The 11,782-nt window shown below is 68.4% G+C and overlaps 1 protein-coding gene across 1 annotated transcript; it reads left to right on the plus strand.

The window, feature by feature from the left end:
- Positions 1–751: 751 nt before the first annotated feature.
- Positions 752–11,363, plus strand: LOC102184794 (plexin-B2; the record flags this gene model as incomplete). The annotated part of the gene is given in 25 exon segments (XM_018045476.1): positions 752–870; positions 2,882–3,965; positions 4,294–4,476; positions 4,572–4,700; positions 5,190–5,290; positions 5,404–5,530; positions 6,290–6,449; positions 7,062–7,176; positions 7,246–7,354; positions 7,430–7,531; positions 7,885–7,977; positions 8,379–8,460; positions 8,550–8,609; positions 8,612–8,709; positions 8,800–8,948; positions 9,098–9,206; positions 9,349–9,396; positions 9,398–9,486; positions 9,666–9,836; positions 10,204–10,333; positions 10,420–10,578; positions 10,580–10,648; positions 10,777–10,953; positions 11,042–11,181; positions 11,263–11,363. Coding segments are annotated over 24 exon segments (3,775 nt in total), but the record flags the coding sequence as incomplete, so codon positions are not given.
- Between the last annotated feature and the right edge of the window lie 419 nt (positions 11,364–11,782).

The following is an 11,782-nucleotide window of genomic DNA, read 5'->3' on the forward strand; positions in this document are numbered from 1 at the left end:
CCCCGGTGAGCAAGCAGGGGTCCCGGGCTGCCTTCAAAACAGGAAGCGCCCGTTCCGGGAACACCAGCCGCAGGGAGCTTTGCCGCTGCGCCTGGCGCCTCCGGTGCGGCGGCCTGAGCGTGGCTCCCGGTCAGGTGGGTCACCCTTTGCTCCTGGGCCTGGCCAGGCAGGTCACCTGAGGCTTTTGTTTGTCCAGGAAGTGGAGGGAGCTGCCGCCTGGAATCCTAGCCCCTCCTGTGACACAGTACAACCCGCGCTTGCGAGAGGGTCTCACTCTGCCCACTGCCCAGAGGGCTCCTGGGGGTGGCAGGGAGCCTAGGTCTGGCCGTGGCTCCTGGGGGTGGGGTAGGGCAGGGAACAGCCCAACATCTGGGCCCCTGGGAGTCAGCAGCAGGATCTGGTCCCCTGGGTGAGGGCACACAGCGCCTTTACCCCTCACGTCTGGTGTGGCAGGCCCGGGGGCTCAGTCAAGTGGGCACTAACCAGAGGACGACCAGAGCATTCAGTCCAGGCTCTGTGACCCGCCCATCTCCTGGGCCCGAGGGAGAGGAGCGTACGGAGGAGTGGGCGTTGTGCCGGATCGGTCGGTTGTGGGTTCAAGTCCTCCGCGCGCTTGCCGATGGGCAGAGGGGCCTGGACACGGATCCGTCGGAGACCGGGGGCCCCTGCTCCCAGGGGCGGCTCCGGCTCAGGCCGCAGCTCCGCCCCCGCCGGCCGGCCCGCCCCGCCCGCCGCCGCTCGCTCGCTCGCCTCCCTCCCTGGGCTCGGGGAACATTCCATTCATTCCGCGGCCGGCCGTGGCCGGAGCCAAAGCCGGAGCCAAAGCCGAGAGGGGCCGGGGGTCGCGGCGGCGGCGACGCGGGGACGCGGGTGAGCGGGGCCGGGCGGGGGGACGAGCCAGTAGAGGCCGCGGACGCCCCCCCCACCCGCGCAGCGCCGCCGAGCGGACTTTGGGCCGAGACGGGCCGGCCAGCGGGGCGGGGCAGCGGGGCGGCGGGGGAGGGGCGGCGGGGCGGGGCCTCCGGTCAGGCCGCCCGCCCCCGGGCCTGGGGGGCAGCACCGCAGGCGCCCGAGCGTCCGGCCCGCGCAGCCCTGGACTGGCGGGTGGCCCAGCCCCACGCCTGGGGTCCCGGGGCGTCCTGTCCCCTGACTGTGCGCTGGTGGGGCCCCTGCCCCGGGCGGGCCTGCGGAGTCTTCCCGCTCCTCCCCAGCCTCTCCGCGCGGCCCGGTCACCCTGGCTGCCCCGCCCTCCTCCTCTTGGGCCACCTCCGCCCCCTTCCCAGGTCCCTGCCGTCTCCCCTGCTGGACACCGTCCCGCCGGCCTGTGGATGGCTCCTCTCCCAGCAGCTTGTCAGGAGGCCCAGGCGGGAGCGCTTCAGAGCAGGGCGTCCTGCGCGGGGGGGCCGCTGTCCCACCGAGGGCCTCCCTCCCTGGCCGGGCCCGCCGGCGCCCCCCGGTGGCTCTGGAATGAGGAGGCTTTGTCACCTGGTTCTTGGCTACGCCTCCTCCGGGGGCTCGCGGGACTCGTGGGCCGCGGTGGAGACAGGAACAAAGGGATGGAGACCAGCCGCAGCCTGGCTGGGGGGCTTCCTAGTGCCCGGGGGCGCTGGCGCGGGGGTGCTGCGGGGAAAGCGGCCACAGCCTGGGGTGGGGGTGGGGGTTCCTAGTGGCTCAGGGAAAGAAGGAAGTCGGGCTGCTTCTGTGTAACAGTCACAGGTCCATGAGAGGAAGCCAGTCAGTGTAGCTTTGGCCAAAGCCAGTGCCCCAGAGAAACCTCTCCCTGGCCACGGAGCAGACAGCTTTCTCTCTCCCAGAGGAGGCCTGGGCAGGAAGGGCTGTTGCAGGGAAGGACAAAAGTAGTTGTTTCTTGAGTGAATAAGAGTGTGTCCAGGGAGGTGGAAGTGGCCGCAGTGGCCAGTGTGGGCAATCTGGGCGGCCAGGGCCCCTTGTTACCTCTGCCATCCGAGCCAGTCTGCACTTGGCCCTGTGGGCACGGACAGGGCTGCCCTAAACGTCTTGCCAGGCACAGACACCCTCGGAGCAGATGTCAGGGGTCCAGGGATGAGGGCTGGGACACAGATGGGAGAGGGCAGAGACTCTCAAGATTGTAATCAGGGTCCCGAAGGTGGGGAGGTGCTGGACCACCCCAAACCCAGAGAGGCCTGCACGTTGGCAACCCTGAGCTTAGCCCTCATGCACACAGACACGGGAACGGGCCTGCTGCAGCCCACACGCAGCACCACTCTCAGACTCTGGGGTCCCCTTCTCAGAGACCTGAGGGTCTCCCCAGCAGGGCACAGGCAGGGTGCCTGGACTGCCGTGGCCCTGGGGGGTGGGGGTGGGAGTCAGGGAGGCAGGCCGGGCTACAGTCCCCGCAGTTCTGCTGTTTCTGGTCGGATCCCACTGTGTGCTGAGAGACAGGCGCAGAACAGGTGTGTGGTCCTGTTTGCACGTTCAGGGCCTGTCGGCTCGGGTCTGGTGGGGAGTGTGGTCCGGAGGTGGTGCCTCTCAGATCACCCGCACTGTGGGGTCATGGGACATGAGTGCCTGGGAGACTTTCTGGAGGAGGTGCTCTGTTGTCTCAAGGTGAGCCTGAAGGTGCTCTGGTAACCTGGGGGCGAAGGCCAGGGCACAGTCCTCTAGGGGCGGCTGGCCACACCCAGGCCTGGAGCTGCCGCGCTGGTAGCCTGGCCCATCAGGTTAGGTCACAGGGTGGTCCTCTTGAGGAGGCTTGGGAGATGGTTCCCTTGGAGTTGAGAGTGGGTGTGTCTGGCCAGAGGGCGGGAAGGCAGGGAAGGGGGTGGGCCTTGGCTGGGCGTCAGGAACAGAGCGGGTGGGTCCTCCAGGCCGGCGCAGCCCTGACCCGCCTCTCCTCCCACAGTGCAGGGGCAATGGCGCTGCAGCTCTGGGCCCTGGCCCTCCTGGGCCTGGCAGGCTCGGGCGCGGGTCTGCGGCCCCGCAAGCTAGACTTCTTCCGCAGCGAGACAGAGCTGAGCCACCTGGTGGTGGACGAGGCGTCGGGCATGGTGTATGTGGGTGCGGTGAACACGCTCTACCAGCTGAGTGCCGGCCTGCAGCTGGAGCAGCGGGCGGCCACGGGCCCGGCCCTGGACAACAAGAAGTGCACGCCTCCCATCGAGGTGAGCCAGTGCCACGAGGCCGTGCTGACTGACAACGTCAACCAGCTGCTGCTGCTGGACCCTCCCCGGAGCCGCCTGGTGGAGTGCGGCAGCCTCTTCAAGGGCATCTGCGCGCTGCGCGCCCTGGGCAACATCTCCATGCGCCTCTTCTACGAAGATGGCAGCGGCGAGAAGTCCTTTGTGGCCAGCAATGATGAGAGTGTGGCAACCGTGGGCCTGGTGAGCGCCGCGGACCCTGGCGGTGAGCGCCTGCTGTTCGTGGGCAAGGGCAACGGGCCGCACGACAACGGGGTCATTGTGAGCACCCGCCTCCTGGACCGGACCGAGGGCCGGGAGGCCTTCGAGGCCTACACGGACCACGCCACCTACAAGGCCGGCTACATGTCCTCCAACACGCAGCAGTTCGTGGCCGCCTTTGAGGACGGCCCCTACGTCTTCTTCGTCTTCAACCAGCAGGACAAGCACCCCTCCCGGAACCGCACGCTGCTGGCACGCATGTGCAAGCAAGACCCTTTCTACTACTCCTACCTGGAGATGGACCTGCGCTGCCTGGACGCCGGTGACGCCCAGGCCCCCGCCTTCGGCACCTGCCTGGCGGCCTCGGTGGACCGGCCGGGCTCCGGTGGGGTGCTGTACGCCGTCTTCAGCACGGACGGCCGGGGCGGCAGGGGGCCTCGGACCGGCCTCTGCCTGTTCCCACTGGGCGAGGTCCACCGCAGGATGGAGGCCAACCGCGATGCCTGCTACACGGGCGCACGAGAGGTGGCCCGCGACACTTTCTACAAGCCCTTCCACGGCGACATCCAGTGTGGTGGACACGGGCCGGTATGTGGCCTCAGCATTCTCACAGGGGCTTGGGCCACACGCGGTGGGTCTGTGCGTGGCCCTGCTTGACACGTGTCCACATGCCTCCCTATGGTGAGGGCCGTGTGTGTGTGCGCGTGCAGTGTCTCCACGGGCAGGTCAGCATGAACACCCACATGGGTGCCTCTTCTCCCAGGTGTCGGGTACACTGGGGGTGGGGGCTTGGAGCAGTGAGCACCCAGGGGTGCTTGTGTGCCCGGGCTGGTTCTGGGGCGTGTGTGGGGCCCTAAGTGCTGGGGGCCATCGCGGGGGAGAGGCCTCAGGCAGGCATTGACGCCGTGGTCCGCAGGGTGCCAGCGAGAGTTTCCTGTGTGGCTCGGAACACTTGCCCTACCCACTGGGCAGCCACGATGGCCTCTCGGCCAAGGCCGTGCTGCACCGTGGAGGCCTGAACCTGACGGCCGTGACCGTGACCACCGAGAACGGCCACACCATCGCCTTTCTGGGCACCTCGGATGGCCGGGTCCTCAAGGTGAGGCCCAGCGCTGGGGCAGGGTGGCTCCCGGGGGGGTCCTCAGTGCACAAGACAGCCCCGCCCTCACCGTGCGCCTGCCCCCGTGCCCGCAGGTGTACTTTGCCCCGGATGGCAGCTCCACGGAGTACGGCGCCGTCCTCGTGGAGATCAACAAGAGGATCAAGAGAGACCTGGTGCTGGCCGCAGACCAGGCCAGCCTGTACGCCATGACCCAGGACAAGGTGGGCCCTGGGCCCTGCAGCGGGGCCCGGCGGCGTGGCAGGGACGGCCCTCTTCTCGGGCCCCGACCACGTCTCTGAGCACCTTTCCCGCCTTTGAAACTTGCTGTCTGTCCTGTATCTGTCTGGCCCATCTGACCAGAGGATCAGAGCTCAAAGTAGGCCTTCCCCAACGGCAAGCTGGGCTGAGGGGCCACTGCTGTGAGCTCAGATGGCCCAAGTCCCACAGCCTCTTGGGGGCTGATGCAGTGGGCACCAGGGAGGTGCCATAACCAAGGGCTCCTTGGAACCCGGCGCCAGCTGATCCCAGGCGAGGTCTAGCCTCCCGGGCTGCCCGGAGCCGTCCCTGCTCAGTCTTTTGTCGGTGTTGAGGCTCCTAAGGCTTAGCGGGTAAAGGTGGGGTTGAGCCAGTGGTCCCAGGCGTCGGTGTCTGGGGGGGTCCTCTCTGGCTGGAGGCCGTCCGTAGTCACGCTCGCTGCCTGGTGCCCTCAGGTGTTCCGGCTTCTCGTGCAGGAGTGTGCGAGCTTCTCCAGCTGCGCTCACTGCCACAGCTCACAGGACCCCTACTGCGGCTGGTGCGTCTTAGAGGGCCGGTGAGTGCCTGGGGCTCGGCCCCACCCAGAATCTGGGTGTGCAGCCCCGCCCCGCCCCGGGGGCTGATGGGCACCAGGCTAAGACTCCCCCCCCCCCCCGCCCGCCCTCGCAGCTGCACCAGGAAGGCGGAGTGCCCCCGGGCGGACGAGAGCGGCCACTGGCTGTGGAGCCGCAACGAGTCCTGCGTGGCCATCACCGGGGCCCAGCCGCAGAACATGAGCCGCCAGGCCCAGGGGGAGGTGAGTGGCGGGGGGTTGGGGGCAAGGCCGCCCCTCACCCAGGCTGTGGGGATGGCCGGGGGCCACACAGGGCTGTGCTCCTGGCTGTGGGGATGGCTGCCCCTCACCCAGGCTGTGGGGATGGCCGGGGGCCACACAGGGCTGTGCTCCTGGCTGTGGTGATGGCTGGGGGCCACACAGGGCCGTGCTCCTGGCTGTGGTGATGGCCAGGGGCCACACAGGGCCGTGCTCCTGGATGTGGGGATGGCCGCCCCTCACCCAGGCTGTGGGGATGGCTGGGGGCCACACAAGGCTGTGTTCTTGGCTGTGGGGATGGCCGGGGGCCACACAGGGCTGTGTTCCTGGCTGTGGGGATGGCCGGGGTCCCAGACAGGGCCGTGCTCCTGGCTGTGGGGATGGCCGCCCCTCACCCAGGCTGTGGGGATGGCCGGGGGCCACACAGGGTTGTGCTCCTGGCTGTGGGTGCTGAGCCTGGGCACAGGAACTCTGTCCTTTGCATGGTCCCCTTTGACCTGGGGTGCCCCTGAGAATCCAGGGCAGACCCAGGCCCTGTCCCTGGAGTGACCCAAGGGGGTCCCATTCAGGGGAAGTGGAGTTGGGTTCTAGAGAGCTTTCCAGGGGGCAGGGGTCCACATTCAGGAGGGCGGCCAGAGAGCAAACCAGGGGACAGGTAGCCCGGGCAGGGCTGGGCTGGGAGGTGGCCCGCTCGCCAGGTCGGGACGGAAGAGTCCTGGCATGAGCGGCGCGGCCTTTCCCCAGGTGCAGCTGACTGTCAGCCCCCTCCCGGCTTTGAGTGACGACGACGTGCTGCTGTGCCTCTTTGGAGGATCGCCACCTCACCCCGCACGGCTGCAGGAGGGCACCGTGGTCTGCAACTCGCCGAGCAGGAGCAGCCTCCCTCGCACGCCGCCTGGCCAGGGTGAGGCATCTGCTGCCGCCTGCCAAGCCTGGCCCCGGGTGCCCACTGACACCCCAGGCTGCCCACTGAGACCCCAGGCTGCCCACCCCGGACTGGCCCCGGGTGCTCACTGAGACCCCAGGGCCGTACCCTGGCCGGGTGGCATGCAAGCAATGTGTGATGGGCAACTACCCCGCCCCCACCCCCTGCCCCAGCCAGCTTAGATGGGTGAGGCCATCCCTGGAGGCCAGGCCTGGCACCGAGCTTGTCCCCTGAGCACATGGGGTGGTGGAAGCCAGCTCACGGGTGAAGGCAGGGCCTGTGCAGTGACGTGGCCGGGATCTGGGAAGCACTCTGCCCTAGACGCCAGGGAATCACGGCCCTCGACGCCCACAGGGACAGAAAGATGGCTAGCGGTTCACGGCAGGGGGCGGGCAGCACGACGCCAGAGCTGGGATCTAACGGAGGCCTGGCTGAGCCCTTGGGGTCAGTTCCAGCCAGGATCTCTGCACTTGGTGTCCTGTGGGAGACTGACGCAAGGCTGGCTTGGGACCATGGGAGGCCCGGTTCTAGCCTCCCGTCCCCCACGGGCCAGCCTAGCCCATGGCCCCACCCAACGCTGTCCCTCCGCAGATCATGTGGCCGTAACCATCCGGCTCCACTTCAAACGCGGCAACGTCTTCCTGACCTCCCACCAGTATCCCTTCTACGACTGCCGGGAGGCCATGAGCCTGCAGGAGAACCTGCCGTGAGTGGCTCCCCCGCCCGCCCCTGGCCCCCGTGCGGTCCCCACGCCCCTCACCGCCCCCTCTTCCAGGTGCATCTCCTGCTCCAGCAATCGCTGGACCTGCCAGTGGGCACTGCTCGAGCACGCATGTCAGCAGGCCTCTCCAGGCCCCGAGGACGGCGTCGTTGGCGCCCACATGGTGAGGGCCCGGGGCCGCCGCGGGCCCAGCTGCTCAGCCGCGGCCGGGCAGATCCTGACCACTCCCCCTCCCCAGGAGGACGACTGCCCCCAGTTCCTGAACCCCAGCCCACTGGTCATCCCCGTGAACCACGAGACGGATGTGACCTTCCAGGGCAAGAACCTGGACACAGTGCAGGTGAGGGTGCTGCGGGGCCCAGGCCTGGGGGTGGGGCTTACTCCGGGCCTGGCCCCTGCAGACTGGAAACCATCCCCGCTTGGCGCTCAAGGCCCAGTGTGTAGGGAAGGCAGAGAGGTCTGGGAGGATGGGCAGCGTTTGGACGGGCCGTGCGCGTTCAAAACCCGGGCAGCGAGTGCTGCTCAGGAGGGAGCAGTCCGTGGGCCCAGGCGGGGACCGCGCTATGGCAGAGTGTTCCTTGGGTGGGGACGCCCCAGTGGCCTGGGAGCTGTGTGGTGCAGCGGGCTCCAGGGCCCAGGGCGGGGTGGGGTGGGGTGGCCCGGCCGGGGTGTCCTGACTGGCTTGTCTGGCAGGGCTCCCCACTGCTTGTGGGCAGTGACCTCCTCAAGTTTGAGGCGTCGGTCAGCACCCAGGAGCCAGGAACCTTCTCCTTTCGGACCCCAAAGGTATGCCTCCCTGAGTGGGTGGGCTGGGTTGGTGGACCCCATGGAGGCGGCCAGTTCCCTCCGCGGCTTGATGGCATCACCGACTGAATGGATACGGGTCTGAGCGGGCTTCAGGAGGCGGTGGAGGACAGGGAGGCCTGGCGTGCTGACCCCCACGGGGTCGCACAGAGTTGGACACGACTGTGCAACTGAACAGCAACAAACTTGAGGGGTGCGGGGGTCAGGCCCACCACTCCACCCTGCTGAGGAAGCAGGCGGCAGGCAGGCACAGCCTCGGGGTGTCCCCGTGTCCCCCGGCTCCCTGGAATGGGAATCACCCTCCGCCGTGCGGGGACACGTGGTCCTGGCTGTCCGGGACCTCGTGGGAGCAGGGGGTGCAGTGTGTCCCTGTGTGCCCGTAGCTGACCCACGACGCCAACGAGACACTGCCCCTGCACCTGTACGTCAAGTCCTCTGGCAAGAATGTTGACAGCCGGCTCCAAGGTGGGCGGGCGGGCGGCTGGGCAGGCGGGCGGGCAGGCAGGCGCGGGAAGCAGGATGGCCCTGCTGACGGCCGGCTTCTCCCTCCACAGTGACCCTCTACAACTGCTCCTTTGGCCGCAGCGACTGCAGCCTGTGCCTGGCCGCTGACCCGCCTACCGCTGCGTGTGGTGCAGCGGGCAGAGCCACTGTGTGTACGAGGCCCTGTGCAGCAACGCCACCTCCGAGTGCCCGCCGCCCGTCGTCACCAGGGTGAGCCTCCCACCCCCCCACTCACCCACAGGAGAGCTCCAGCTCTGCTGCCCCGGGATCCTCGGGTCAGCCAGGCTCTGCCAATTTCAGATCCAGCCTGAGACCGGTCCACTGGGCGGAGGCATCCGCGTCACCATCCTTGGGTCAAACCTGGGGGTCAGAGCAGACGACGTGAAGAGGGTCACCGTGGCTGGCCAGAACTGTGCCTTTGAGCCAGAACGGTACTCCGTGTCCACGCGGTGAGTGGGCAGTCCATGACCTGGACTCGCAGGGCTGGGCTAGGTCCTGTCCTGGGGGGGCATGGAGAGGGAAGACGTGGTTCAGGTGTGCGTGGGTGCCCAGGCCTTGCACACCCACAGAGTGTGCCCACCTGCCTGCCACCCCGCAGGATTGTGTGCACCATCGAGGCTGCAGAGGCACCCTTGACAGGCGGTGTCGAGGTGGACATCAACGGAAAGCTCGGCCATTCACCTCCCCATGCCCAGTTCACCTACCAGGTAAGTACCTGGCAGGTCAGCACAGATGTGGGCAGGGTCTGGGGGCCTCCTGACGGCGGCTGTGGCCCAGGGGAGGCCCGAGCTGGGCGGAGGGCCTGCGTCCCCACCCAGCCCTGAGCCAGGCGCCCTGCCCCTCTTCCAGCAGCCCCAGCCCCGCAGTGTGGAGCCCAAGCAGGGGCCGCAGGCAGGCCGGCACCACGCTGACCATCAGTGGCACCCACCTGGACACAGGCTCTGAGGAAGACGTGAGAGTGACCCTCAATGGCGTCCCTTGTAACGTGTGGGTGTCACCCACGGGTCGCCAAATACTGGTCTCCCCTGGTCCTGGGGACAGGGTGAGGGCCCTCCGGCCATGACCCTGTGTCCATCCTGGAGGAGGTAGCCCCAGGCAGACCCACTGGCCTGGGGCTGGGGTGGTCCCCAGGTGGGGCTGACGCTGACCGGCTCTCACACCCTCAGGACACAGTTTGGGGCCCAGCTTCAGTGTGTCACTGGCCCCCAGGCGGTTCCGGGAGAGCTGGCCCTGAAGATTTACTATGGGGGCTCCGAAGTGCCCAGCCCTGGTATCACCTTCACCTACCGTGAGAATCCAGTACTGCGGGCCTTCGAGCCACTGCGGAGCTTTGTCAGGTGTGACAGGGGCCCCTTGGTAGCAGGTGCCCCCTACACCCACCCCATCCAACTGTTTCTCAGGCGCTCTCTGCCCTCCAGCCTCGTGAGGATTGGCAGATACTGGTCTGCGTGACAGGAGGCCTCCAACACTCCCCCCTGTCCCCCCAGGTCCCTTCCCCCTAGACACCCAGGTGGACAGCCTCCCTGCCCTCTCACAGTGCAGGATGGCAGTGCTCCGGGCACACCTGCTGCAAGGCAGGTCTGTGCTCACACTGGCCTGCAAGTATATCCCAGGTCGTGGTGGGTGGGGTCAGGGACGGAGCCTTGCAGGGCACTCGCCTTACCCGGTGTGCCACTCTGGCGCTGTCTCCTCGCTGTCCCTCAGTGGTGGCCGCAGCATCAACGTCACAGGACAGGGTTTCAGCCTGATCCAGAGGTTCGCCATGGTCGTCATAGCTGAGCCGTTGCAGTCCTGGAGGCAGCGGCGGGAGACCGGACCACTGCATTCTGTGACGGTCAGTCCTGGTGCCCGCTGCGGGTACAAGCCAGGGCTGGAGGCCCGCTGTGCCAGGTGGCCTAAAGGTCCCACCTCGGCCCTCAGGTCGTGGGCACGGAGTACGTGTTCCACAACGACTCCAAGGTCGTGTTCCTGTCCCCGGCCGTCCCCGAGGAGCCCGAGGCCTACAACCTCACCGCGCTCATCCGGATGGACGGGCACCAGGCCCTGCTCAGGACGGAGGCTGGTGCCTTTGAGTACGTTGCCGACCCCCACCTTCGAGAACTTCACCGGGGGTGTCAAGAAGCAAGTCAACAAGCTCATTCACGCGAGGGTGAGGACCAGCACAGCCCCGGTGGGCAGGTCCTGAGTGGTGTGGGCAGGGAGCAGCCCAAGGCCTGGCCTGAGCTGTTCGGGGCCTCCCTGATACCCTCCTGGTCACTGTGACGACCCCCACCCCAGGGCACCAACCTGAACAAGGCCATGACCATTCACGAGGCTGAAGCCTTTGTGGGTGCCGAGCGCTGCATCATGAAGACGCTGACGGAGACGGACCTGTACTGCGAGCCCCCGGAGGTGCAGCCCCCTCCCAAGCGGAGGCAGAAGCGAGACACGGCCCACAACCTGCCGGAGTTCATTGTGCGTGTTGGGGGCCGCGGGCTGGGGTGCGCACGGGGGTGTCCTTGGTGCGGCCCCCCTGGTCCTTGCTGAGTCCCTCCCCACGCAGGTGAAGTTTGGCTCACGGGAGTGGGTGCTGGGCCGAGTAGAGTACGACACGCGCGCGAGTGACGTGCCCCTCAGCCTCATCCTGCCGCTGGTCATCGGGCCCATGGTGGCTGTCATTGCTGTATCTGTCTACTGCTACTGGTGAGCCGGCGTCCACCCCTTGGCCACACCCACCGGCCGGCACCACCCAGGCCGGTCCCAGGAGCTTCCCTGTGTCCCCAGGAGGAAGAGCCAGCAGGCAGAGCGCGAGTACGAGAAGATCAAGTCCCAGCTGGAGGGCCTGGAGGAAAGTGTGCGGGACCGCTGCAAAAAGGAGTTCACCGGTAGGGGGTCTGGGGGCGGGTCCAGGAGCGCAGGGCTCAGGGGCCGGATCCCGGGGGGAGGGGGGCTTGGGGGGCGGGTCCCCGGGAGAGGGGGGCTCGAGGGGCGAATCCTGGGGAGGGGGGGCTGGGGGGGGGGGGGCGGCGGGTCCCGGGGGAGGGGAGGGCGATCCGGGGGGGGGGGGGGGGGGGGGGGGGGGGGGGGCGGGTCCCGGGAAGGGGAGCTTGGGGGGGCGGATCCTGGGAGGGGGCTGGGGGGGGGGCGGGTCCCGGGGGAGGGGAGCTTGGGGGGCGGATCCTGGGAGGGGCAGCTTGGGGGGGCGGGTCCCGGGGGAGGGGAGCTCGGGGGGCGGGTCCCGGGAGAGGAGGAGCTTGGGGGCGGGTCCCGGCCGGGGGGAGGGGGAGCTCGGGGCGGGTCCCGG

Source organism: Capra hircus, unplaced genomic scaffold (genome assembly GCF_001704415.2).
Source record: "Capra hircus breed San Clemente unplaced genomic scaffold, ASM170441v1, whole genome shotgun sequence".
NCBI classification, from domain to species: domain Eukaryota; kingdom Metazoa; phylum Chordata; class Mammalia; order Artiodactyla; family Bovidae; genus Capra; species Capra hircus.